The sequence below is a fragment of the Trichomonas vaginalis genome, chromosome VI (genome assembly GCF_026262505.1).
Source record: "Trichomonas vaginalis G3 chromosome VI, whole genome shotgun sequence".
Classification (NCBI taxonomy): domain Eukaryota; phylum Parabasalia; order Trichomonadida; family Trichomonadidae; genus Trichomonas; species Trichomonas vaginalis.
Genome location: NC_067208.1, coordinates 5583390 through 5609885, shown reverse-complemented (window position 1 = coordinate 5609885; position 26496 = coordinate 5583390). Strand labels below are relative to the sequence as shown.

The following is a 26496-nucleotide window of genomic DNA, read 5'->3' as shown; positions in this document are numbered from 1 at the left end:
CATCAAAAATTTCAAATTCTGGAATAACCCCAATAATTGTAAATCCACTCGACGAATCTGATGATGCCGATGTAGCAAATGACAGAGAATATCAATCTTTACTTGAAGAACAAAGAAAACAACTAGAAGAAATTGAGCGTCGGCACGTTCAAGAACAAAAGGAATTAATAGAGAAATTACAAAGAGGAACACCTCTTGGTGCAACTCAAAATGTAGATGATCTAATAATTTTTGGATAATTGTTGTGTATTTGTTTTTTGTTCTATAAATATCTATTTATAGAAGTAAGGATGCCTAAATCTAACAATTGTGTTTGTTTAAGGATTGATTATGCAATAAAAATTTCACCGGATATTTTAAAACTGGTATTTCATATTTTTAGGATTGAAATTCGAGAATCCTACACAAGTCTATTGTAATAATATCATTTCAAGTGATAATTCAGAATATTATTTTCCGGCTATTTATTTGAGTAAATATCAAATCGTAATATATCGGCTTTATTATACGCCTACAATATCTGATGATTTGCATATTCAAATCCTGATTTTACAAAATCAAAAATTTGGTATTAACTGATTACTACTGAAAAGGGCGGTAATGTTTCCAAATCATCTATGATAATCAATAATCGGCTACCGTAGCACCTAATCCAATATTTCCAATTCTGGCGATTTCAAGTACAGATATATTGAATTGCAATACCAAATTACATATGTCCAATATGTTCTTATTTAAAGTCTACTATCAAATCATCGATATTGCCGTAATTTTTTATTTTTTAAAAAATTGATATTCCATTTTGTTGATATTTTCAAAGAATTAGATTTAACATATTATGTGTATAATGTTTTTATTAATAAGTCAGAAGGTCGAAAAAAAAATCAAAATGACCACAACATACAAGTTGAAGATCGTGCTCCGAAATGCAATTATGGCAATATTTCCAGAACGAGAACTTTCAAAATTAAAGATTTTTTATCGAAGGGACATTCATGGCATGTTACTATCTATCGTCCTAAAAACCGTCATTTTTAGTACGAAATAATTTATAAAGTCACTGGCATACCCGCTTGATCTCGTCGATGCTCCAATTACATGCCATGCATGGAACCAAGACAACACAATGCTTGCCATGTGCCCAAATACATCCGATCTCTTAATTTATAAAGTCACTGGCAAGAAATTCGAGCTTCTTTATACTCTCACAGAACATACACAGGTTATCTCTTCTGTTGACTGGTGCTATGTTAACAAAAAGATTGTTACATGCTCACACGACAGAAACGCTTACGTTTGGACATTCAACGAAAAGGAGAAAACATGGACACCAGAGCTTGTTATCCTCAGACTCAAGCGCGCTGCCACATACGTTCGCTGGGCTCCAGATGGCAGTAAATTCCTTGTCGCTACAGGCACAAACAAGGTTCGTATCTGCACATACGACCAGGGCGAGAACATGTGGAAGTCAAGGACAATCAACCACAACAAGCCAACAGGCCTTGTTTGCGAGCTCATGCCAGATGGCGTCCACTTCATTGTTTCATCCACAGATCGCCGTACGTACTACTTGACCATGGATGAAGACGAAGCCGCTGAGAAGGCCAAGGAAGCCGCTAAGAAGGATAAGAAGGGAAAGGCTGACAAGAAGCCAATCTATACAATCGACTCCTTCCAGGCTCAGGGCTGGGCTAACTGCTGCGCAGTTTCCCCATCTGGCAAATGGATGGCTTACTCCTCTCAGGATGCCTATATCCGCTTTGTCAAGAAGGAAGAACTCAACGTTGATAAGGCACCAATGCACACACTTAACATCAACGGCCTTCCATTACTTTCTATGGCCTTCTTAAGTGAGACATGCCTTATCGGTGCTGGTTTCGACTGCCAACCACGTCTCTTCTACCTCGATGGTGACAACTGGACAGATCTCGGCCTCATTGACACACAAGCAATGCGCGACTCCAACACAGGCGCTGCCAAGGGTGGCCTTGCTTCTAAGATGGCTGCTTTCGGTGGCAAGCAAAGTGCTGCTGCTGGCCCAGCTCAGACAATTCATAATAACATTATTCTCGGCCTTCGCGTTCGCAAGGATGCCTTCACAACATGCGCTAACGATGGCAGAATCGGCGTTTGGCCATTCGAAGCCCTCAAGAAGAATTTCAGCGGCAAGAAGCTCTTCTAAAGGAAGTGTTTCAAATTTGCAATTCACGAATCTTAAATTTTAATCTTTTAAACAAAGCACGATATTTTGATCAATTTATTACAATCCATTTTTTTCACTTCACTTGGTTTTTACAAACCGTCATTTTTTGTCCTTTTATTTCCGCTTTGGATATGTTAATGCTAATGTAATAAACAACTCATTTTTCAAGTCAAATCGCTCAGAAAAGACGTTTTTTGGTGTCAAAGAAAATTTGAAACCGAAAAAATGAAACAAAAAAATTATGAAATTATTGAATTTTTTTGAGATTTTCAAATCTTTTTGAGATTTCATCGAAATTAAAATAGGCCTTTATATCTTATTAATGATATTAATATATTTTATTACACAAACTATAGAAAATTATGTTACTATGCTTGATAATCAATCAAATTTTCATCATACAAAAGATTCCTATCTAATAAGGATAAATAATTGACATACTATTTATAGATTAAACTGATTTCTCTTCAAATCAAACATAGCATCCCATTAAAATATACATAAAATTTGAAATCTCTTCTCATTGTGGGATATCTAATTCTAAATCCAATACATTTAAACATAAACAAGTTAAATTTAATAAATAAAACAAATAGACTTTATTCTTTAACTCTAATTTCATTTTGTCCAAGAACGAATTCTCTAAACAGAATCCATAAGGACTTATCTTCAAGTGGGGCTGTAGTTAAATCTTCTGCACGCTTTTGATGCCTAAATATATTGACTCTATCCTTTTTATTAGAATTATCAGCTGGAATTGCATATATAGACTCTTCTCTGTATCTTCCAACATAACAACCTCCGAATACGCTCTCTGAAAATTGTGTATATGCTGAAAGTTCTGGGATTTCTTCTACATTTTTATTAAGAGTAGCAACAACCCAGTTTCCAAGCTGGTCAGTTACTGTCTCTTTATCAAATACGATTAGTACGTCTAAATTTTTGAAAAATCTTACGACTGTCTTTAAATGATTTGGTAATATTCCGATAATCGTTAAAACATTTGGAGAAGGAGGAAGCAATGTTCTTTTTTGAGGAGTTTCGTTGTCATATATACTTTGTTTTGGAATATGTGTTTCATTGATTAAAATGTCGTCATCAATGTAATCTAAACCTTCAATTAGCTTTTTAGAATTATCTACTAGGTCATTATCTTTACGTCCATATATTCTTCCAGTCAATAAACGATTTGGAAGGCCATATTGGCTAGGATTTTTATCGGACATAATTTTCTGTCACTTTTTTAATATTTAAAAAACAGAATCTAGCGATAGATCAAAAATTTTTAATTTGATGATGCTTCTGCAGATATAACATGAGAGAGGGTGCTAGATTTTTTCAAGAAAACAGGTAAAACTCCAATATTACTAGATTAATCTCGTATTTCATTAAATAAAACTGAGAACTTCACAGTATACAATACAAGCCTATAACTTAGCCTGTTAGTTCAAATGTGAGAAAGGGAGCTGATGAAAAATAATAGAAAGAAAATAATAATGTTTTAGATTATTAGATGTTTTTGATTAAAAAAAAGGCATATTAAAGAAGGATATCATTTTTCTTGGATTAGACTTTGTTCAATTAACAGAGAATCTTTTGAAAGAACTGAGGAAGCGATCGGCAACTTCTGGATTTAAGCCAACTTTTGATTTAATGAATTCTGAAATTTTATTAGGATCATCTTTGGTAAAAACTACCACGCAAATGCGTAAAACCTCAATCTTGGGACCTTCAACCTTTTCAAAACAGTCGAGTAAATAGTTTAAAATTGTCTCCGTTATTTGATGAAATTTATAAAAAACTCCATGTGATACAAGACCCTGTATCAATTCTTTGACATCGATACCTTAGGAGCAAAAAGCATCGACTTGCCATAACAAATCTTCAAATTCATTCTTTGATTCTGTGATACCAGTGCTGTTTGAAATATCTCTTAATAAATCATATGAATTTAATATCAATCCACTGATAAATCCCAACTTTTCAAGATTTCGTAAAACTGTTATTTCCTGATCCAATTCATCCAAAAGTGGACATCTATGAAATACAAATGTACAATCATTTGTCGCTATGAAATCCTTTCTTTTTTTGGCAAAATCCGCTGTGTGTTTTGTAATTCCTGATAAGCAATTTCTCCAGACATCAGTAATGTTCACTGAATTAGTAGGCTTTCCAAAATAATACAAAAGTCTGCTTGCATTTGTATACATGGATATTGATGCGACATTATCATGCTCCATTTGAATTTCGATATTGTAATAATCACCTGTTGCTAATTCACTTGTAGAGAACGTAGGAATAATGCAGATTTGATTATTCTTATTGAAGACTGCAGGCGAATTAAAATATATATCCTGGAAAATATTGTATACAAATACTTTGTGAAAGTCACAAATCATAGATTTGTTCATTTCTAAAATAGGTATTCCATGATTTGATTGCATAGTCCAAAACGTTATATCAAAGGTTTCTCTATCAGGAATGTAAATCGGAGGACTTTTGCTTGACATAATGCTTAATAAAGGAATTCCATCCCTTTTTGGAATTAAATCGAATAATTTCAAAATATTGTTGGGTTTTGCCACTAAACATATATCGATATCGCCAAATTGATCCTGTAATTGTTCAAGCAGATATTCAGAAGCCTTACCCGGTATTAAGATATTTTTTCCACCAAAAGAGATCTTCAGTACTAAACGATGTTCGTAAAAATTTTGTGGAATTAAAGATGTGATAATGACGTCATCGCCCAATGAATTGGAAAGTTCATTATTGATGAATGATTGAGAGTTTCCTTCAAACGACTTAACTGTAATATGAGCCTTTCCTGCATCTTGTATCATGGTTTGAAGCTCACTTAAGCAGTTTTGATTATCATCATATCTGTGGGTGGCAATAATGGTGACAAAATTGAGATTGTCTATTATATTTTTAAGAAAGTCCGTAAGATGATCTTTATCAGAAGCGTCGGTATTTTCCTGGTTTATGATAGAATCTCTAGGCCCACAATCAATAACAAGCGCTAAGTCTTTCTTTATGGCAAAGATGAAATCAGCTTGTCCAACATTGAGAATGTATAGTGAAAGAGCTGAATCACTCATGTGGAAATATGAAAAATGAACTCATTCTCAAATTTGATGTAAAATTTCTAAAATTGAAATGGTTCTCAAAATTGATGTAAAAAAATCTAAAGCTGTTCGATTTTTGGTATATATCCACAAAGTGATATTTTTTTTGCGAAACTCATTCAAAGAAAATTTTCAGTATAAATCTTTGAAAATTTAAGATAGTTTCGTTATATGCATAACCATTGAATTGAACTCGATCGGAAACGTTGCAATTTATTTTATTGCTCTTGTATGGACATAATTTTTTTTCTTGCAAAATCTCGTTTCTATGTTAACTTCATATTTGAAGAGTTTGAACATCACGCCGATACATGGAAACATAAATACATCAAAATTGAGAATGAATTCGTTTTTCATGCATTTAAGAGCATAAGCTGAAACTGTTTATTGCAATATATATCCATATAGTCTAGTGCATTTAATGAATATATTTTCGTTGAACGAAAACAATACTGCGTTCTTAAAAAAAAAGGGATTTTTTTTCATCAAACATTAAGGATTTTTATTCTAAGAAAAATAAATAATATAAGTTAATATTTCATCTTTGTTGGCTTGTTTTCAGCCGATGAGTGGCAGAGAGGGCAGCATTTCTGGTCTCTCATCTCTTCAAAAGTAGCAAAATGGTGGCATTTACTGCATCTCCATGATTTCGCTGTAATTGGCTTTCCTGAAGCTACAGATCTCTTTGATCTGAAGTCGCATTTAGAGCAAGCACATTCAAACATGTTAAACGTGTTTTCTCCGCATTTCGGACATTTGACATCGCATTTGTATTCATCAACTGGCTGATTCTTGTCGAAAATCTTTACAGCAAGAAGCTTTATTCTCCTCTGCTTGTTTGGAAGGAATTTTTCTGAATGTTCCAATGTAATGAAACCATTTGAACATTGCTTGAAGTTTCTCGAGTAATAACCTGCCAAAGCAATAAGAGCTGCAACTCTTTCCTCGCCAAGGAAGGAGGAATATTCTTTTGTCGCAATTGAACAATAAATTGCATAAGCGTGGTTTCCTTGGTAAATCGCGCGGCTCGCGAGCATCAAATAATGCAAGGCTTCGATCTTGAACCAGATATCGTCAGCTGGTTTGTTGCATCTTTCATATAAAAATGCAGCTCTAACAAAACACTTCTTTGCGAACAGGAAATTATTGTATTTAATAGCTTCAGCTGCTTGAGAGGCCAAAAGGTTGGCGGCGTCTTCGAAAAGTTCAAATTTGACAAGCATTTTTGTAGCAAGGGCATTTTGGCTATTTCCGGCTAAGTAATGTGCATATTGTCCCATAATATCTTTTTTAGAAACCTCTTTATGCTGTTCCGAGAGCTTTACAGCATCATCCCATCTATTCAAGTGAATACAAGCAGCAACAGCCTTAGCGGCGTCACCAGCCTTAAGGAATGATGCAACAGCTGACTCGCAAATACCTAGTTTAGTGAATTTGCAGCCTAAATCTATCAATAATTTGTCATCTGTTCCTAAAGCGTTCATAACCTTGACCAAATTCTCAATATCCGCGACCATTGAATAGCATCTGATCGCATCTTCGTACATAACAGCGTTCATATAATGGTCTGCGGCCGAAGCGAAATCTCCTTTGAGGTATAGGTTGTTTGCAAGTGCGATATGAGCACGGGTTGCGATATCTGATGGAGGCTTGAGCTGTAAAACGCGTTCCCAGTTTCCTAATGTGGCCCACATTTCGATAGCGAAATTTAAGCCATTATTTGTGATAAAAGTCTGCTGTGCCTCTTCATAATAGCCAAAGCACCACTGTGAGAAGCCTTTTTGTATATTTTTGTCTACAATTGTCTTAACTTTTCTGACAAATTGAAGTTCACTTTGGCTTTGGCTTTCAGTAAATGCTTTTTCAGCAGTAGAATAATGGCCACCCATCATTGCCCATTCACCGAAGACCTTCCAAAGCTTCTTGTGTGGGAAATTACGGATGTGTTTTACAATTTCTTCGACAGGAACATCTGGGCTCTTTGTAAGTAGTTTAACATCTCTCAGTAATTTTGTTTCGTACGTATGGAAGTGCTCTGGCTTCGGATTAAGCGGGTCTAGAAGGAGTTTTGTGAAATCTACAGTTAAAATCTCTAAACCAGAGAATCTACAGATATAAGTTAGTGAGTTTATAGCTTCTGTAGCATTGAAATCATGGTAAACGTAGAGTTTCTGACGTTCTAAGGCTACAAATAAATCTTGTGAATCTTCCGCCCATTTCATACTCCATGTCTCTTTACGGGGCTTACCAGCGATTTTTCCTGAGTGTATATCGATGAACGATAAGCCTCCAAAGATGTCAACCATTGATACTCTTGTCATATCAGAGCTGACAGAGATTTTCTCGACATGGGAGCCTACGTTGTATTTTCCGATCTCTTCGCAGGATGGAATTTCAAAAGCAATGACTTCATCGCTTGTAAATCCGATGAATAATTTATTTCCTTGAGCACAAACGGCCGAAGAGTCTGCTGGCAACGAAACAAATTTTGTATCATCGTTTACGAAGTCCCAGAGACACAAACGACTGTCGGAAAGCGCAATTGCGAAATTATCAGTTTTTGCGAACAATTTGCAATCCATTTGAATGAAATTAGATGCCAATGGAATACCACTCTTATCTAGAATCAAAAGAGAGGTCTCATTCTCTCCTGTTTTCGATGCAATCAAAACTGAATTCTTTGACGCGCAAACACCTGTTAAATTGTCAATTGACTTAATGTGCCTGGAATTACTATTGATATTGAAGAAGACAATGTCGAAAAGCTTCGAAAAATTGCGATGAACTGCATAAACAATTGTATTATCAAAGAAATCCCACATATTAATAGGCAAAAGTTGGGCAATTACGATGGAACGATCAACACCGATGGCAAGTTGTGTATCTGTTCTATTAAATGATAATGAAGTAATTTGTTGAGCAGGAACGTTGATTGTACGGATAGGATTCAAGTCTATGGTGTAGAATTGCACTTGGCAACGTCCATTGTCAACATTTCCGCCGAATGCAAATAATTTTCCTGATTTTGACCATGTAGCTGCGGAAATTTTAACTCCTGTATGAATTATTGAGTTTTCTGGATTGCCTTTAGTATGTATGAAAATATCACCGTTTTCATATACGATAAGAAGTTGAGGATGTTCTGCATGATTCCATTCTGCAAAAACTATTGAGGTTTCTGTATCTGGTAAGTCGATTTCGTAGTTCTGGAAGTTAGTTCCGTGGTCTTTGACTGCATAAATTTCTTGATTTTGGTCAGAGATGTAAAGTGTTTTTCCTGATCCAGACCAGAAAGCTCTCTTTGGGGTTCCTTCATACTTAGATACCCATTTCTGGTTGGAGCCAAGATCACCGCATGAAATCTGGCCATTCTCATAAGTAATCGCTGTAAATTCTCCAGTATAAGAAGTTCCGATGGAAGTAACTGCAGAACCAGTAGCAGAATTTAAAATTGTTGGGAACCATTTGCTATCTCTCTCTACCCAAACAACAGAAAGACCCGATCTATCACCAGTGATTAATCTATTAAACCTTGAATTCCAGCAAAGAGCTGTAATTTCGTGTTTATGTGTTGTCAATGATGTAATATTAGTAATTTTATATAAACCTGGCTGATCCTTGTTGTCAGAAACACGGGAGATTGTAACACCTCCGTTTGTCTGTCCATAAGCGATCAAACCATTCACAGCGTTCCAATCTACTATTGTAACTGGTTTTTCATCTGATGAAGTAATTCTGTTCGATAAATACGAATGAAAAGATATCATCAGATTTTTTTTCTGTGTATAAAGGTGACGTTTAATAAATCTACTTTACACTAAAAATAATTTCCATTTTCCTGGGATCGATCTTTTAATTTTGGAGTGCACACCAATTTCATGCCAAAAAAGTCTGATTATCAAAAAGATTCAAAAATATTTTTATCAATTGTTCATAGAAATGCTAAAACTTATATGTGTAAAGAAAATACCGATGCAATAAGTTGATGTTCACATATTGATAGTGTATAAAAAAGAAATAATTTAATAAAATAGTTTTATTAAACTAGTAATATTCCTAATATAAGAAGAATTTATATCTCTAAACGAAACTATAGCTCTATGGCTTAGAAAAATGAAATATGGAGGAAATATTTCAATACAAAGATAATTGCGATTGCAATTCCAGTTGGAATAAGAAAATCATGAAGTTTATATTCTACTTTCTCAATTTTTCTTAAGCCAATAGAATGTATTTCGCCAGTTTCTTTATCGGCAATTTCAATCTCGCAATTGATCTGGGCAAATGTACTGAATGAAAGGTGGAGTCCATTTTCTAAAATGGTATCAGCGTGTGTGATCCAATCTCTAACAAGAGTTAAATTGAGGTGTGTTTTTATTTTTCCGTATTGAACATTCATTGTTGTTGGTGACGTAACTTCTATGGTCAATTTAGAATTGTTGAAGAATCCTGTGTAGTATTTTGATGTGTTTGTTTCGGATACAATCTCATCATCTAAATCAATTAGCATACTTGCTCTATGTTTGACGCTGGTCCAGTTTCCTGGAATGAATTCGTACAAACTGAATGGATTTTCTGCTCCTAATATTGATAAAAATAATGTGAACATTTTAGAATTGTCACTTTTCCTAAAATTTAGTTTTCGTTATTTTTTGGAGAAAAATGGAAGAAGAAGATCAAAAGGGAAATGAAATCACAGAAAAAATGATCAAGGAATCAATAAAAAAGAATGGTGGATATGATACACCAAGATTAAACGAAAAACTCTATTTACATTACCTATCTATCACTGATATTACAAATTTAGATCAATTTACAGGTCTTAGATCACTCTGGCTAAATAACAATGCCATATCAGAGATCAAAGGTTTATCACAACTTACAAATTTGAACTCTTTATTCCTTCATAATAATTTACTTGAAAAAATTGAAGGCCTTGAAAATTTACACCACCTAAAGAATTTAATTCTATCATACAACTATATTACACAGATTGAAGGCTTAGAAGGACTTCATGAATTAAATACTCTCGAAATCGATCATAATAAGCTGAAGAGACCAGATAGTATATCAGGAATTTCAGCAGCACCATCAATTACAGTTCTTAATATATCAGAAAATGGAATTGAAGACCCTGCTTTCGCAGAATATTTACCAACGCTTCCAAATCTTCGTGTTTTACGTAACAGTGGTAATCCTGTATGCAGAAACATGTCTGATCACAGAAGACAGCTAATTGCAAAGAATAAAGAGCTCAGATACTTAGATGACACTCCAGTTGAAGATGAAGACAGAAGAGTTATCCATGCTTGGGCAAGAGGTGGCCTTTCAGCAGAACAAAACGAAAAGGTACTTATTCATGATGAAAAGGCTGCTGCTGTCCATGAAGCTGTCATGGAGTTTAATCGCTTACAGAAAGAAGGAATTTTGGAACGTGGAGAGAAATTAGAAGATCATCCAGAATTACTTGATGATGACGGAAACTTTACTTCCAATTTTATGGATATCGATGACTGATTCATTTCAGATTTTACAGCCATATACCGAAAACAATTATTAGAATATATACGTGTTTTCAGAAAACAAAGCCATTTTCTGCTTTTATGTAATTTGAATTATGCTCAATGATATTTTCTCATCATTTGCGCATATTTTCTTATTACCATCATATGAAAATATAAATAAAATATTATCTGTGTTGTATTATTGATTCCATTTTTATAAATCAAGTACAATTTGATATAATTCTCATCCTCAACAAAACACGACAAATATCACAACAAAAATATGAATTCACTCAAAATTGAACTTCCAGTTGAGATTATTTTTATGTTTTATTTTACTGATTTAAAAGGATTTTGATTTTAAATTTTAGTAAAAATTGAAATATGTATTAAGAAAATAAACGAAATGCATTTTACCATGTTGGTTCAGCATGTTTCTTCTTCTTCTCTACAGTCCATTCGAATTTACGAAGGCGGCCAAGGCAATACATTGTAGCCTTCTTGCATGACTGGCATGTGAAACGAAGAGAAATCTTCTTGGATGTCTTCTTGGAACGACGAAGAATTGGTTTAACACGGCCACCGAAACCTTTCTGCTTACGATCGTAACGGCGACGACCGAGGGCGGAGTGGCGTTCTTCACCACGGGAAGCCTGAGAAACCTTGCACATTGTGTGCTTCTTGCAGAACTTGCAGAAGAATTTCTTGGTCTTTGGATGATGAACCATTTCGAAAGGTCGACCAAACCGCTCCAGCCGCCTTTAGTTTTTGTTCAAGAAATTATGCATTCTCATTTAAAATATAACAAAAATCAATATTATAAAATTATTTTTCAGCAATTCGCAAGATTTATTATTGATGAATTTCAATTTTCGCATATTTCGATTTTTATGGACGTATATTGAAAATGAATATCATGTAAAATTGTTTTTATAAATTGTTTATCAAAAATAACGAGTGATAATTTCAAACAATTTTTATTTTTGCATCTCGCTTTCACCAACATGAGAAATAGCAATACACACAAAAATGCTTGTATCAGCATACCGAAATTGCTGATCTTGAGAATTGATGATTTTATCAAAATAACAAAATATATTTTCTCACATTAATAAGCCTAGTTTTTCTATATAAAGCATTTTGGCTCGGAAGTAATTAATAGATAATTAATTTTGAAACAGGTATCTCGGCATCAATTTTTTGAGATGAGAATATCATTCTTAAGGTATTGCATACCACCTAAAATGCTAAAAAGAATGTTGATTTTTAAAAGGATAGAATAAAAACAGTTTATAATAACAAATAATATCCGCGGCTAGAATTGTTCTTCTTCTCAGTCTTGATAGCAACTGAGCATCCAAGATGAGCGAGGAAATCTGCAGCATTGGAATTCTTCCATTCCTTTGCAAGCATGTATGGTGTCTTCTTTGTGAAGTTTGTTGCATTGATATTAGCACCGAAATCGTAAAGAGCACGAATGACGACGTTTTCATTTCTAAGAACAGCAGCAAACAATGGTGTTGCACCACTGTTGTCACGTGCTTCGATATCAGCACCAGCATCAATCAAGATCTTGACAATCTTTCTTGAATGAGCATAATGCAATGGTGTCATTCCGTTAATATCCTTTGCATCTGGAGAAGCACCGTTCTTTATGAGTGTAAGGGCAAGAAGATCATCATCATTCTTGACTGCATCGTGAAGGCAAGTTGTCTTGTACTTGGCGAACTCGTTTGGATCTACTCCACGGAATATAGCATGAAGAACTGCACGTGGATTCATGAAACCGATGAATTCATTAACTGGCAATTCTTTTGTATCCATATTCTCATAGATCCAGTCGAAAATATCATCTCTATGGTATTCTGCTGCAGCCTTGAGGCACTTTTCGAAGTTACCGTTGTTCTGGAGGCATAAACGGATGATTGCGGCGCATCCTCCTTTTACAGCGGAAATTGTGACAGCTTCTGTGATTTGGGCACCACTGACTAAAAGGAATCTGAAAACATTTTCAGAGCCATAGAAAGCAGCCTTGGCGAGTAATTCGGATGTTGCAACAAAATTGATGTTTGAAGTGAGTTCGAAGAAGTACTGATTGTCATCATTTCTTAATGCATGCTCGATTGAATTTCTCTGGCAATGATTTTCTATGATTTCATTGAAAAGTTGCCAGTTGTTCTCAGCTAACTCGGAAAGAGAAACCTTCTGATCAAATAATAAAGTTGACTCATCATTATCGTGAAGATCAAGCTCTGGAGCAAAATAAATTTTTTGTGATGGGTCTGTTTCGAGCTTTTCCTTAATATTTTCAAGTGAAAAGACTTGATTAAGGTATAATTGGCGTAAGAAGACACCTGTGCTAAGTTCAAGTATCTGATTCTTGAAAATGTTGTTGTTCTGAGACAAAAGATAAACAAGCTGAGCTAATTGTTTCTGATTTTGTTCTCTGATTGAAGAGATGTAAACAATTAATTCAGCGATTAACTTCTGATGTGAGTAGTAAATTGCAGACTGTTCAATCATCTCTTGTGTGTATTCGATTTCGTCTTCATTTATGTTCAATAAGGTAGAGCGAACGACTTCGAAGTCTTCATACCACTGTGGGAGCTCTATTTCGCTAAGGATGCTTGGTAATGTTTCCATGAAAAATATTAAAAGTAATTTGATAAAAAGTTTGGTCATAATTTGAGAACCTCAAAGAAAAGTAAAATCAAAGAATCATAAATATCTTGATGTATATAATAAAATAAACTAACAATTGTAAAGTTAAGATAGAATATTTTGAATGAAATTCTGGCCGTATAAACATATAAAATTGTGATTGATGACAGAATCAAAATAAGGATATATTGAATATTTCACTGATTTAAATCCTAATCATTTTCATGTCAACAAATTCATAAAATTTGAGAGCAAAATCAAACAAACTTCATCAAATTCACGAATACTTAACATTATATTACACTTACACATACAGATAATATTTTAAGATCAAAAAGTTTTTCATTGAAACGAATGACCAACACCCTATCAAAAAAAGGACTTTACATGGAGAACAATTTTTGTAAATTTTATAATTTTAGTTTATTATTAGTAGTAACATAATCTAGAAAACAAACTGAATTTTTTCTGAAGGGTTCAAAATTTCTCATTCGGTAATAAACTAACATTTAAATTAATATTGGTACATGACATTATATCATAATTTAATGTGAAATTCATGTTTTAACATATTTGCCAAGACAATTCGAATTTACTTTTAAAATTTTTCTTGAAATCATGCATATTTAATGCTGGTTAACAATATGATACCAATATGTATGCAATTTGAAATTTTTACTTGATTTGAAATATCAGATAAAACTTTCATTGCTTTATCCATTCCAAATTGCACATTTATTCTATCTCACTTGCGAATGTATCAAATGTTATATTACCATCATTCAATTTTCTATTATTTTCTTTCCTTATATTCAAGATTTTTTTTTGAATATCAAAAGTGTAAAACATATATCAGATTATACACAATATATGAGCTTGTAGAAACTATTTCCTTGATGACATTTTGAATGAATTAAGTTGTCCTAACTTGAACATCAATTAATAACAATATAAGTGCAACAATCCTCAATTAATCTTGTTTGACTCTAGCAAAAACTTGAATATGAATGTTATGCAATAAAACCATTAACTCATCTAATCGGGAATCAAATCTCGCTTCAAATAAAGAAATTTGCTGTTTAAATCCCCAAATAGCCAAAAAGCTAACGACCTCAATATAAATTTCATCTAATCAGAATTTTTCTTTTATTTCGCAGAATAGAAATGGGGGAAAATATTCCATGTGTGTTCCTTCCTCCTGATTTTCATATAAGCGATATTATAGCCATTTCAATGTTTGTAGATGAACCCTTTGAAACAATACCAAAGTTAACGCTAGCAATCGATAATGACGAGATTTATTTGAATGAAGGTGTTCAAGTCGATAATAAACTTTCATGGATCGCCGAATCTCTCAGTAAATTCAGAGAATTACATACTAACACTAAAAGATTTAGAGTAATTCTTAAACAACGCGAAGTAGATTTCGATTTAAACAACTTAATCTTCCTTGGGCCAACAAAAACAGCTAAACCACCAGTGGGATTATTTTTATTAGAGTTTACATCAGGATTTTACTGCAACAAATCAGAAATTAATAAAGATATCATCGATTTAAACTTAGATTTGATTCTAACTATTGATTATCGTAATATAAACGCAATTAAACAACAGTTAGAGGCATTAGATGCAGCACAAAAAGAATTTGAAGAAGCAAAAAATAAACTCGTTCAAAGCGGAATTAATTTAGAAGAATTATCGGAGATTAAACACGATTACGAGGAGGCTCTTAAAGAAAAACGCCGAGTGCAGCATGAGTTTATTCAGCAAAATCAAAATATGCAAGAAGCGACCATTGTTTCTCAAAGCGAAATCGATAGACAAGCAGCTGTTGACGCATTAAAACAACACATTGAAGCCAATAGAGCAAGAAAACAAGTTCCAAAAGAAGATAAAAGTGAATATCAGAAAATGAAAAAATTTAGACTGATTTCGTTGAATGAACTCAAACAAATATTCCCATATACATCAAATAAAAACTTTTGTGGACTTACTTACTATCAAACTCCAAGTAATGTGAAAGAATTTAATGAGATGCGCGCATATCTTGGATTTGCTACACATTATATCAGGGAGATATCAAACATTATAAATGTTCCACTTCCATGCATTCTTGTTCCTCAAGCAATTTCTTCTCGAATTGTTTCGCGTACAAGTGATAAAGTCCTTGCCATTCCAACAGATTTTAATGCAAACAATGCTAAACAACTCCAAATATACGAACAAACTCTAATAAAAGCCATAAAATATCTAAACAGATTTTTCATGGACGATAACACATACGGTAACACTCTTCCTGAATATATTGAACACTTGAGGGAGATAGATGATGCCCAACTCAATCTTTTAATTCCTACAAGCCAACAATAATTTTATTTTGTTATATTTGTTATTTATTCGACAACTTATAAACAATTGTTATAGTTCTATTCAAATATTTATCAAAAGTAGTATTTTCATTAGATTTTTTTGAGATAATTTAAAATTATTTTTAATACTAAAGAAAAATTTTCTATCTTATAATAAAATTAGTTCAAAATGATGAAAAAAGTATAGTGAATAAACAAACAAATCTTTATAACAATCTATAAAAAAATAATATCTCCTAAAACAATAATATCAGAGAAACAAAGCATTAGTTTCTCATAATGTAATGTAACTATGCATCGTACATAATAATAAACTCGAAATTTCAACTGTTTTTTTAAACGTTCGTTATTAATTGTTGAAAATCAATCGGCAATTTCAAAGGTGATTTCTATTTCTTGTAAATCGACAATCCATAGCCCAATATAAAGAAAAACACAAAATATTAAAAGGTATTGTGAAATTGCTTTGATACAAGTTGTAACATATGATTCTTCTAGTGGAGTGATAACTGAAAGTGCTATAACTGTTAGAGTTGCAAATAATATTAATAAAAATTTGAATCTATGGAATCTTGTGAGCTGTGCCTTCATTATTCCGATGTGGACGAGGATCATAAAAAATAGTATAAAGATAAAACTCATCACGAGGAATAGGCCATGCACAAAAATGTTATCATTTAAGCCACATGAAGACATGCAGATGAATGATATAGATGAGAGAGATGAGGGTATGTATAAAAACGGTGCCCATGTAATTCCGTGTATTTTAAGTGATGAAATGATAAAATAAGATAAAATGAAGATGAGTATTCCTTCTACTGAGAAACCAATTGCGAAAATCTTATTTTGCGGATATTTTCGAGCTAATTCTGATAGTGTTGGCAGCAAATCTGGATTATATAGGTTTTGAGAAATGAAAAACGCCAAAATGATGACCATTAAAGCTAAACATATTATAGAAACAGCAATAGGTAACCATAATATATTTATATTTATAGAATTTGCCACATTTGTAGTTTCTGTTGTTTCAAGATCTTCATCTTCAATCATTTTTTTTTGATTCAATTTTTTTATTGATAATATGAACTCACAAGTCAAACCTATTATCAATCTAAATAAGACAAAAAATTTTTGAAAGTTGTTTCATATTTCTAGTTTACAAAATAATCGTCAATCATTAATGTCCACTGTTTCCCGCAAAATTAGCCTTTATGATTCCTTGCTGATTGAGTACGACAATAGTCAGACGACTCTTGTCGACTTCAATTATAAGGCAGATCAGTGGAAAACCCATTTTCGGTCGAGAATTCCAAATAGAAGACAGGCTATTTCTCGAAACGAGACAAATCAAGGGCTTCTGCCCTTACCTAAGAAACTACCAAAAGAAATTCCGCATCAAACTTCAAACGAAACCGAAATTGAAAAAATAGAAACGAATATTCCCGAGAAAAAACATTATAGTTTCCCTAATTTTACATTATTAAATCAACGAAATTTCGAAACATTACATTCTGTGCACACACCACTACAGCAAAAGCAACAGCAGAAGCACCAACACGTTCAAATCATGCGCCAACAAACACAGCCAATACAACGAATGAATTCCATCGTTCAGATCAACCCGATGGTAAATGTACAGATGACGAAAACTCTTCAAAACCAACTTATTCATTATCAATTATCCAGAAGCAATTCAGGCATAATACAGCCAAATCCTATGCCAACAGAAGAGCAAAAACCTGCTGATGAAGATTCTGATAAGAATATCACATTCGAAGCTGAAGCTTTTTACCTGAAAGCAAATACAAAGAAAGAACCGGAGCCACAACCGCAACCACAACAAGATCCACGCTTGATGCAGCCGCAGATGAGACCTTCTGTTTCTATACCTCAATTTCAAGCACCAGCCCTTCAATTTAATCTTCCGCAAAAAATAATAAATCAATTTTACGCACAGCCAACATACAGAACACCACCACCTCCACCACCAACTCCGGAATCTCCTTACATCAATTCAGCGTTATTACATAACGATTACGGCACAATTGACCAAAAATTATTAAATATACCATTATCACTCGATAGATCGGACAAATCCATTACATTTACAGAGCAACGTGAACAGACAATCAATGGATTCGAGTTCCAAAGCTCTAAAAGCTTAGCTCCTTTAGAATGGAACTCAATTTCCTTCCATTCCGAGAAATACTACACGAGGCTCAAAGTTGCCAAGGAAAACAGAATGCACCAGGCCGTACAACATAGCGATCCTGCATTAAATCTTGTCCTTATCGAACCAAATTTACGAGATCTGGAGAATTTCCATCATCCGCACGTCAACACCCTACCTATTCTAGGTATTACATACACAGTTACCTGGAAACCAGACGAAATTCCCGATGACGACCCTGATGCCCAGATATCTCCTTTCCTCAAAGACTTGGATGACCTTTCCGGACGTCGTGGCGGTATCATTGTGGTCGAACACACTGTAGAATACCCGCAGTTCATCACAAATGTCGGCATGGCATCTACATTAGTTACATTTTGGCACAAAGCACATGCAAATGACAATCCAAGGACATTTGACCAACATATACAGATATTAGATCCAGATCATGCATCTCCTTTCATCGGAGAGATCCCTAAGAACGAGCCTGTCCAATGTTTATCATGTAACATGTTCAATGTTCCTGTTGCGAAACATCCCGTTGAATCAACAGACTTTTTATTGGTCAGATCACTTGATGAACCTGTTTTCTATCTGAGGAACATCGATGCGTGTTACTGCGCAGGTCTCTTGGAAGCCAGGACAAAAGTAATGAGGCCAGGAACGAAAGACGCACAGAAATTCAATTTGAATTTCATCAAAGCTATTTTGATTAATATTTTCAGAGGTACGAAACAATATCCAGGAAGACACCATATACAAGTTCAGAATGTTATCAAAGAGTTCTTCCCTGACGTAAATGAGCCAAAACTCAGAAACATTTTGAAAGATTTCGCTGATTTCTACAGAGAACAAGGAAACGGTTTTTGGAGAATTAAAGAGAAAATTAATTTGGATGCTGAGTTCCAGAAGATCGATATCACTCCAGAAGATGTCTGTTCATACCAATCAATGCTTGTTGGTCACTACCACTTGAAGAAATCAGGTGTAAACATTTTGATAAGATCAAAAAGAGTTTACCAACAAATCCAAAAATTGGAAGGTGAACTGACCAAAAAAGTGGCAGCAAGAATTGAGATTGAGTTGATGAAAACACCATGGGCAAGAACAGAGAACTTCGTTAAAGCGTTCGAAGGCCAAGCGATGCAGATCCAAAGAACAGAAGATGGCCAACAAATCATGAGATCGAAATCTCGTCGTGAACATGATAATTCAGCTGGAGCTCCTCAACCTGCACCAAAGAAACCTCTCGCAGGCACAAAAGCTGACTTAAGAGCTTTAACACTTAGAGAACTCCGCGATAAACTCGTTTCTTTGGGTGTTCCAACAGGAGAAATCGAGAGATTAAGTAGATGGAACCAAGTTGCACTTTTGAGAGAATTGGCAAACAGCAAAGCACAAGATGGCAAAGAAGATAACATCACGGAGAACTTCTCTCGTGGTCCAAGGAATGATAATGCTGCGATTGTACAGAGATACAAGAAAGTTTACCAAGAAACATTTTTGAATAATTTGAATTTCATCGCAAGTAACAATACAAACTCCGCAACCGTATCGTTCGATGATGGTAGAGTTCTCGATGATATCGCCATGCAAATGAATAGACAAGATGAAGACGAAGAAGAGGAAGAAGATATAAATGATAATAATTTAACTCCTGAAAACCGCCAAGACCAGCCACAGACTACAATTATTTCAGGGGGTGACCCCCCTGAACTGGTTCCATATGGATTGGCCACACATCCTCTCATGATTAATTGGCCGGAATTAGGGTTCGGAGATTGCCCTAAGAGGAAGGCTGCCAAGATTATCAATGTATCCCTCGACCAGAATTTGAGGCCAGTGGTCTCTATCCAGTGGAGAAGAACTCCTCATCAAATTGCTGATCTTGAGAAGCTCGAATCGCCAGTCAACAACGAACAGACGTCTAAGACAATTACAAGGGCTGAGGATATCGAGGCTGTAATGCTTAAAGATCAGAGGAAGAAGCTATTAGATAAGAAACGCAGAACAATGACAGCCCAGAGGATAAAGAAGAACGACAATACACCTGTACAAAGATATATCCCTTACGACCATCAGGTTTTGCTCGTTACCGATCCAGATGGACAATTATCTTTCCAATTGGAGCCAGAAATCATCAAAAAGATCGTGGATGCTTCTACAAGATACAACGAATTTGCTGCAGCTAACGCTAAGTCGAGTTCTTCATCCTCTTCGTCAAAGAAGAAATCCGGAAGATCTCAAGCCGTTGTCCTTGGAGATAGCGATGAAGATGACGATGATATTGCAGAGCCAACAGTTACGGTCGTTAGATCAAGAAGATCCAAGTCTCCTGTTACAAGATTTAACGAATTACTTCGTGAGGTCGTTAACAAGCTCAAAGGCGATGGCAGATGGGAAATATTCTACTACCCAGTTAGTAAGAAGGAAGTTCCTGACTACCACAAGATTATTAAGACTCCAATGTGTCTCCAGGACATAGAAAGGAACGTAAAGAACGAAGTCTACACAACTGTCGATAAGTTCTACCAGGAAATGTCCCAGATCAGAATAAACTGCAAGACTTACAACGAAGACAGAAATCCTGACCTTTACAGATATGGTGAGCTATTCTGGGAGACGTTCCTCGAGTACCTGAGAGAGAATAGAGAGGAAATCGATACAGTTGCAAACGAAATCGATCCTGTTATTAGAAAATAATTTTATAGAATATTTTTTATTGTATATATTCATTTATTGTTATTTATTTCTTATATAAAATGTCATTACCTATATTATTATTTGTAATTTTATTTATAAAAATAGAAATTCTTGGATATCAAAAAAGATTTTATTCATTTTATATTATTTCCTGAACATATAAACTCTGATCATCTATATTCTATGAATTGCTTATTCTTTTTTAATTAACAAATGGTTATTGTCCAGAAATATTTTAAAATAGTTTTTTTTTCAATCTCTGAAAAGAAATTCTAGGGTTCCAAATGTAATTTTATGTTTTCCGATCATTAACACATTTTTTTGACAGATTTTATCAAAATTCAAAAACAAATCTTTCAATTTTGAAAGCAATCCGACTCCTATCTTCAATTCTTTACACCAAATTTAATTGCTAGCTCTCATGACATATTCTTTTACTATATGTCCAATAACCTCATTAATCATTAAACATATTGATATTGAATCGAAGTTTCAAAAATCTAATATAAATGACATCCACTTCTACTCAATTAAAAGTCGATTTCCAATACGGGAAATATTCTTTTATTGACGATAGATATCTAAAGGATGGTTATCAACCTGTTTGCAGCAATTCGAAATGTAAATTTCTATATCCTTTTAAAGACAGCATATCATGTACACCTATACAGTTAGATCTAAAAGTCGGAAAATATTATTTCGAAGTGTATGGTGCTGCTGGCGGAAATGATGGAATAATCAGGTCACAAGGCTATGGAGGTTATGCGGCATTGCAAGTTTCTTTACTTGAAGAAATACCTTTATTTTTATATATAGGAGGTAAAGGAGGAATATGGCCAGATATACGTGAGGATACATTTAATGGTGGGGGATGGGGTGATTCTCAAAATTCTGGCGGAGGGGCCACTGACTTTCGATTTAAATTAGGAGATCTCAAATCTAGATTTTTGATAGCGGGTGGGGGAGGAGGAATAGATGGTTCTGCTGATAATGGCTTCGGCGGCGGATTGACTGGAGGTGATTACGACTATAATAAATATTCTGGTGGCAATCAAACACATCCAGGAATCTATTATCGTGAATACACTGGCACATTATCTGGAAGATTTGGCTATGGTTTCTCTGTAAAAGACTTAGAGGGTAGATCTTACGCAGGTGGAGGAGGGGGTCTATATGGCTGGGCATATGGAGGTGGTGGTTCTGGTTTTGTTTATTCTGAAAACAGATTGGCCACTGAAATCATGGATTTGCCTACAACTATAAAAGTCGAAAATCCTGAAATAAGATGGGCACGAAATATAGGTCAGGGATATGCAATTATTACTACGTTGTCTTCTTCTGAATGCAAGTGTGTGCAAAAATGTTTTTGTTCAAAAGAACGTTTTATTTTAAAGAATTTTCACGCAATTCCTTTCATGTATAGTTATTAATAAATATTTTTTTTTCTGCATAAGCAACAAAATTCATTTGAGTCATTCTCTGTGTTAGCTAATTTTTTTAACTTGAATTGAGTTGATTTATATTGATATGTAGTTTAATAAGTTGAGTGATTAGAACAAAAGTTATGATTTTAATCTTATTAAATCACCAAATGAAGTAAATGCATTCATTATTTTGTTTGAATGGTTGAGAATAATATTGTTTGTATTGATTTTATCTAATGAGTGATCTTGAAACATTGATGACAGACTTTATGCTCACTATTAAGATCTATCAATATTAAAATTTATTATATTTGTTGATTTATTTGTAATGTGAGATTAGTGTATTAAAAATGAAAATAAAATTGATTTTAAAAAAGAAATTGCTTTTAGAAAAGTAAAATTAAAAATTTCAGTGGTTGTTGAAAATCTTTTCGAGTGCAAGGTTGATATTTCCGTTTGTTTGCTTGAGGATTGATATGTTTGTCTCTTTGTCGAGGAATCCCATCTCACCAAGTGTGTTCAACTGTTGTTCATACTTCTTCTCGAGGTTATCTTCTGTTCCATGAATCTCGACACCCTTGAAGACATCAATTCCGCTAGCACGAAGTCTTCTGACTGTCTCGATGAGGTTGTGAATGTCGCCAGATGCTTCTGCCTTCGCAATCATCTCGTCCATCTCTGGTGTGCGTTCAACACCTGTAAGTCTGTAGAAGTTTTCTCTCTCAGATGTCTGACGATCGTCTTCTTCGGAGTGCTGGCAGTCGCAGTTGAATGAGTTCCTGAGTATCTCGTTGAATTCATCGTTCTTCTGGAGTTTCTCTGCATCCTCTTTGAACTGTGTCATTCCTTGTGTGAATGTCTGAGAGAGGTTCTTCAACATTGTGATGATCTGCTTGAATGTCTCTGGGTGATCTACAAGCTGCTGAACAGCTGGGAGAACCAATGGATGTGCAGCGAGCATTGGGTATTTGTTGATAATCTGATATATCAACTTTGGATCTTTCTCGACTTGTTCTAACATTTCTTGAATCTTGCTTGGGTCGAAGCAGTCGAATGGGCAGCCTCCAAAGCATGCATCATTGAACGAAGTATTCTTGATCATCTTGAGAGATGTATTTTCTTGTACTCCGCTCTCCTCAAGTGTGTTCTCGTCTTCGAGTTCTTTATCGTTTAAGAAGAGATGCATATCATCGTAATCTGTTTCCTTGATTGAAGCAATGATTGCTTTGAGTTCGACAACAGTTGACTTAGCATTGTCTACCCCTACTTCGAATGTCTCTGTGTTTTCGCCAGTGATTTGGATCTTCATTCTTGAAAAATGATTTCCTTTTCAATTGAATTTCATCTGAACAATTTTTTCATTGAAAAAAAAAATCAACAAACTAATATATTCATGGTTACATAATGATAAATGTCTTAAAATATCATAATTCTTTCATAAAATTTTGATTTGAATTGAACAATTATCGAAAAATAAAAGTGACTAATTTTTCTTTTCAAACTTTACCCACTCTGACAAATAATTGAAATCTTTCCTTAATCCAACCGAATAAAACTTTTTGAAATTGATCGATGAGTATTTTTTTGTTCTTCAACAAATACCCAATGCTCGCTGCACATCCATTGGTTCTCCCAGCTGTTCAGCAGCTTGTAGATCACCCAGAGACATTCAAGCAGATCATCACAATGTTGAAGAACCTCTCTCAGACATTCACACAAGGAATGACACAGTTCAAAGAGGATGCAGAGAAACTCCAGAAGAACGATGAATTCAACGAGATACTCAGGAACTCATTCAACTGCGACTGCCAGCACTCCGAAGAAGACGATCGTCAGACATCTGAGAGAGAAAACTTCTACAGACTTACAGGTGTTGAACGCACACCAGAGATGGACGAGATGATTGCGAAGGCAGAAGCATCTGGCGACATTCACAACCTCATCGAGACAGTCAGAAGACTTCGTGCTAGCGGAATTGATGTCTTCAAGGGTGTCGAGATTCATGGAACAGAAGATAACCTCGAGAAGAAGTATGAACAACAGTTGAACACACTTGGTGAGATGGGATTCCTCGACAAAGAGACAAACATATCAATCCTCAAGCAAACAAACGGAAATATCAACCTTGCACTCGAAAAGATTTTCAACAACCACTGAAATTTTTAATTTTACTTTTCTAAAAGCAATTTCTTTTTTAAAATCAACTTTATTTTCATTTTTAATACACTAATCTCACATTACAAATAAATCAACAAATATAATAAATTTTAATATTGATAGATCTTAATAGTGAGCATAAAGTCTGTCATCAATGTTTCAAGATCACTCATAAGATAAAATCAATATAAACAATATTATTCTCAATCATGAGAATCAAATTAAAGAATGATTATGCGTGATTACTTAATTTAATTCAGCTCAGGGTTTTTATGTTCAGAGAATAACATAAAACTTAACATTTTCTGACATACTCTTAATTTTCCCATGAAAGTTTTATTTTCTATTACACTTTTTGAGAGCATGTCAGAAAATTATAAGTACACACAAAAGAATTTGCTAGTCAACAAAGAAAAAGGCTTAATAAATTTCTGATGTAAATTTTTTATCAAATTAAGATTTAAACAAATAACTATACATGAAAGGAACTGCTTGAACATTCCTTAAAAGCAAACGTTCATTTGAACAAAAGCATTTTTGCACACACTTGCATTCAGATTGAGACAATGATGTAATGATAGCATATCCGTATCCTGTATTGCGTGAATAACCAATTTCAGGATTATCGACTTTTATTGAGGGGGGTAAAGCCATAATTTCAGTGGTCAATCTGCCTTCAGTATAAACAAAACCAGATCCACCAGCTGCAGTACTCCCACCGTAGAGGCCTCCACCACCACCTGGATAGGTTCTAATTTCTAAGTTTTTTTGAGAGAAACCGGAGCCAAAACTTCCAGAATATATTGTATCACCTTCTCGATAAGTTCCAGGATGCGTTTGATTGGCACCGGAATATGGAGTATAGTGCCTATTACCACCTATCAATCCGCCGCCAAATGATTCACCAATTCCATATTCTGCTCCTCCTCCACCGCCCGCTATCAAAAATCTAGAATTGAGCTCATCTAATTTAGATCGAAAGTCAGTGGCCCCGCCGCCGGAATTTTTAGAACCGCCCCAACCGCCGCCATTAAAGGCATCCTCATGTATAGCTGGCCACATTCCTCCTTTACCTCCTATATATAAAAATAAAGGTATTTCTTTAAGCAATGAAACTTGAAGTGCGGCATATCCTCCATAAGCATCATAATAGGCGTAGTTATCATTTCCGCCAGCCGCACCATACACTTCAAAATAATATTTTCCAACTTTTAGATCTAACTGTATTGGTGTGCAAGTTATGCTGTCTTTACAAGGGTACATAAATTTACAATTTGATATGCTGCAAATAGGTTGATATCCATCCTTTAGATTTTCTCCATTAATAAAGGTATAATTCCCGTATGGGAAATCAACTTTTAATTGAGTAACAGCGGTCGACATTTAATTTAATCTTTTGAAGCTTCGAATCAAAATCGTCTACGTTTAATGAAAGGGATTATTTAACAGATAATAAATGAAATTCCATTGAGTATAGCAATCAAAATTCGGCCTAAAGAGTTTAAAGATGAGGAAAAAAGTTAGAGATTGACTCGGCCCTGCTTTCAAAAATCGAAATTATCAGAATTTTGAATGCACTACCAAAAATTATGATATTATTAATATGGGCTCAAGATTCAAAAATACAAATTTTATTATTGTATCTTTGAATTTTTTTTTCAAAGATTTAGAAAACAATTTAAATTTAAAAGTTTTGTGTGTAATGGAAAAATTTTCATGCCTTAATAAGACGATGACTTTATTAGTCTTCTCATTAGACAAGAGATGCATTATCAGGCGTAATTCCATCATTTTATCTACCTGAATATTTTGAATCTAATTGCGAGTAATGCAATTATTCTTGGCGAAGAGCATAACCATAGCGACATTTGAACAATAGCGTATGTTCTTGCACAATAATTGCTCCTAAACCTTTATTTAAGGGAGATTCCAAATCTGTTTGCAAAAAAGAACCCATTTACAATTATGGATGTTTTTATAAAATTCTAGATATGATTAATTGGAGCCTTAAACTTGCAAAACGCCAGAAAGCAAGATTCATGAAATCCTGTGTTGACACTTGTCGCATGACGCAATCCCAATTGAAAAGATGCCTAAAACAAAAGAAAAAGAAGAAATCAAAGCCAACTTTAATCGAAAAAACAAATATATATTGGCAAACATGTAATCGTGAAAAT

General features: G+C 34.3%; 14 protein-coding genes across 14 annotated transcripts; 6 read left to right on the top strand and 8 right to left on the bottom strand.

Moving 5' to 3' along the window:
• Positions 1-1046: 1046 nt before the first annotated feature.
• On the top strand, positions 1047-2348 carry TVAGG3_0811210 (Arp2/3 complex-mediated actin nucleation; the record flags this gene model as incomplete). Its single annotated transcript, XM_001583431.2, has 1 exon — positions 1127-2182. One exon carries the CDS (start codon positions 1127-1129, stop codon positions 2180-2182), a length of 1056 nt encoding a protein of 351 aa, XP_001583481.2.
• Positions 2349-2766: 418 nt separating this feature from the next.
• On the bottom strand, positions 2767-3429 carry TVAGG3_0811200 (uncharacterized protein; the record flags this gene model as incomplete). Its single annotated transcript, XM_001583430.1, has 1 exon — positions 2803-3429. The coding sequence occupies one exon, from the start codon at positions 3427-3429 to the stop codon at positions 2803-2805; it is 627 nt and encodes a 208-aa protein (XP_001583480.1).
• Positions 3430-3472: 43 nt separating this feature from the next.
• TVAGG3_0811190 (uncharacterized protein) lies at positions 3473-5304 on the bottom strand (the record flags this gene model as incomplete). The annotated part of the gene is made up of 1 exon (XM_001583429.1): positions 4051-5304. One exon carries the CDS (start codon positions 5302-5304, stop codon positions 4051-4053), a length of 1254 nt encoding a protein of 417 aa, XP_001583479.1.
• A 506-nt stretch (positions 5305-5810) lies between these two features.
• On the bottom strand, positions 5811-9111 carry TVAGG3_0811180 (WD repeat-containing protein 35 family; the record flags this gene model as incomplete). Its single annotated transcript, XM_001583428.1, has 1 exon — positions 5862-9098. The coding sequence occupies one exon, from the start codon at positions 9096-9098 to the stop codon at positions 5862-5864; it is 3237 nt and encodes a 1078-aa protein (XP_001583478.1).
• Positions 9112-9401: 290 nt separating this feature from the next.
• On the bottom strand, positions 9402-9960 carry TVAGG3_0811170 (uncharacterized protein; the record flags this gene model as incomplete). Its single annotated transcript, XM_001583427.1, has 1 exon — positions 9437-9940. The coding sequence occupies one exon, from the start codon at positions 9938-9940 to the stop codon at positions 9437-9439; it is 504 nt and encodes a 167-aa protein (XP_001583477.1).
• Positions 9961-9981: 21 nt separating this feature from the next.
• Positions 9982-11029, top strand: TVAGG3_0811160 (uncharacterized protein; the record flags this gene model as incomplete). The annotated part of the gene is made up of 1 exon (XM_001583426.1): positions 9994-10848. The coding sequence occupies one exon, from the start codon at positions 9994-9996 to the stop codon at positions 10846-10848; it is 855 nt and encodes a 284-aa protein (XP_001583476.1).
• Positions 11030-11239: 210 nt separating this feature from the next.
• On the bottom strand, positions 11240-11571 carry TVAGG3_0811150 (structural constituent of ribosome; the record flags this gene model as incomplete). The annotated part of the gene is made up of 1 exon (XM_001583425.2): positions 11249-11563. The coding sequence occupies one exon, from the start codon at positions 11561-11563 to the stop codon at positions 11249-11251; it is 315 nt and encodes a 104-aa protein (XP_001583475.1).
• A 326-nt stretch (positions 11572-11897) lies between these two features.
• TVAGG3_0811140 (spectrin binding) lies at positions 11898-13492 on the bottom strand (the record flags this gene model as incomplete). Its single annotated transcript, XM_001583424.2, has 1 exon — positions 12126-13478. The coding sequence occupies one exon, from the start codon at positions 13476-13478 to the stop codon at positions 12126-12128; it is 1353 nt and encodes a 450-aa protein (XP_001583474.1).
• A 1168-nt stretch (positions 13493-14660) lies between these two features.
• On the top strand, positions 14661-15920 carry TVAGG3_0811130 (uncharacterized protein; the record flags this gene model as incomplete). Its single annotated transcript, XM_001583423.1, has 1 exon — positions 14661-15866. The coding sequence occupies one exon, from the start codon at positions 14661-14663 to the stop codon at positions 15864-15866; it is 1206 nt and encodes a 401-aa protein (XP_001583473.1).
• Positions 15921-17045: 1125 nt separating this feature from the next.
• On the top strand, positions 17046-20888 carry TVAGG3_0811120 (transcription initiation factor TFIID subunit 1 family; the record flags this gene model as incomplete). The annotated part of the gene is made up of 1 exon (XM_001583422.1): positions 17046-20738. One exon carries the CDS (start codon positions 17046-17048, stop codon positions 20736-20738), a length of 3693 nt encoding a protein of 1230 aa, XP_001583472.1.
• A 98-nt stretch (positions 20889-20986) lies between these two features.
• Positions 20987-22183, top strand: TVAGG3_0811110 (glycine-rich protein family; the record flags this gene model as incomplete). Its single annotated transcript, XM_001583421.1, has 1 exon — positions 21248-22168. One exon carries the CDS (start codon positions 21248-21250, stop codon positions 22166-22168), a length of 921 nt encoding a protein of 306 aa, XP_001583471.1.
• Positions 22184-22542: 359 nt separating this feature from the next.
• TVAGG3_0811100 (ubiquitin family protein family) lies at positions 22543-23472 on the bottom strand (the record flags this gene model as incomplete). The annotated part of the gene is made up of 1 exon (XM_001583420.1): positions 22572-23471. One exon carries the CDS (start codon positions 23469-23471, stop codon positions 22572-22574), a length of 900 nt encoding a protein of 299 aa, XP_001583470.1.
• A 262-nt stretch (positions 23473-23734) lies between these two features.
• TVAGG3_0811090 (ubiquitin family protein family) lies at positions 23735-24348 on the top strand (the record flags this gene model as incomplete). The annotated part of the gene is made up of 1 exon (XM_001583419.1): positions 23735-24319. One exon carries the CDS (start codon positions 23735-23737, stop codon positions 24317-24319), a length of 585 nt encoding a protein of 194 aa, XP_001583469.1.
• A 424-nt stretch (positions 24349-24772) lies between these two features.
• On the bottom strand, positions 24773-25582 carry TVAGG3_0811080 (glycine-rich protein family; the record flags this gene model as incomplete). The annotated part of the gene is made up of 1 exon (XM_001583418.1): positions 24773-25582. The coding sequence occupies one exon, from the start codon at positions 25580-25582 to the stop codon at positions 24773-24775; it is 810 nt and encodes a 269-aa protein (XP_001583468.1).
• Between the last annotated feature and the right edge of the window lie 914 nt (positions 25583-26496).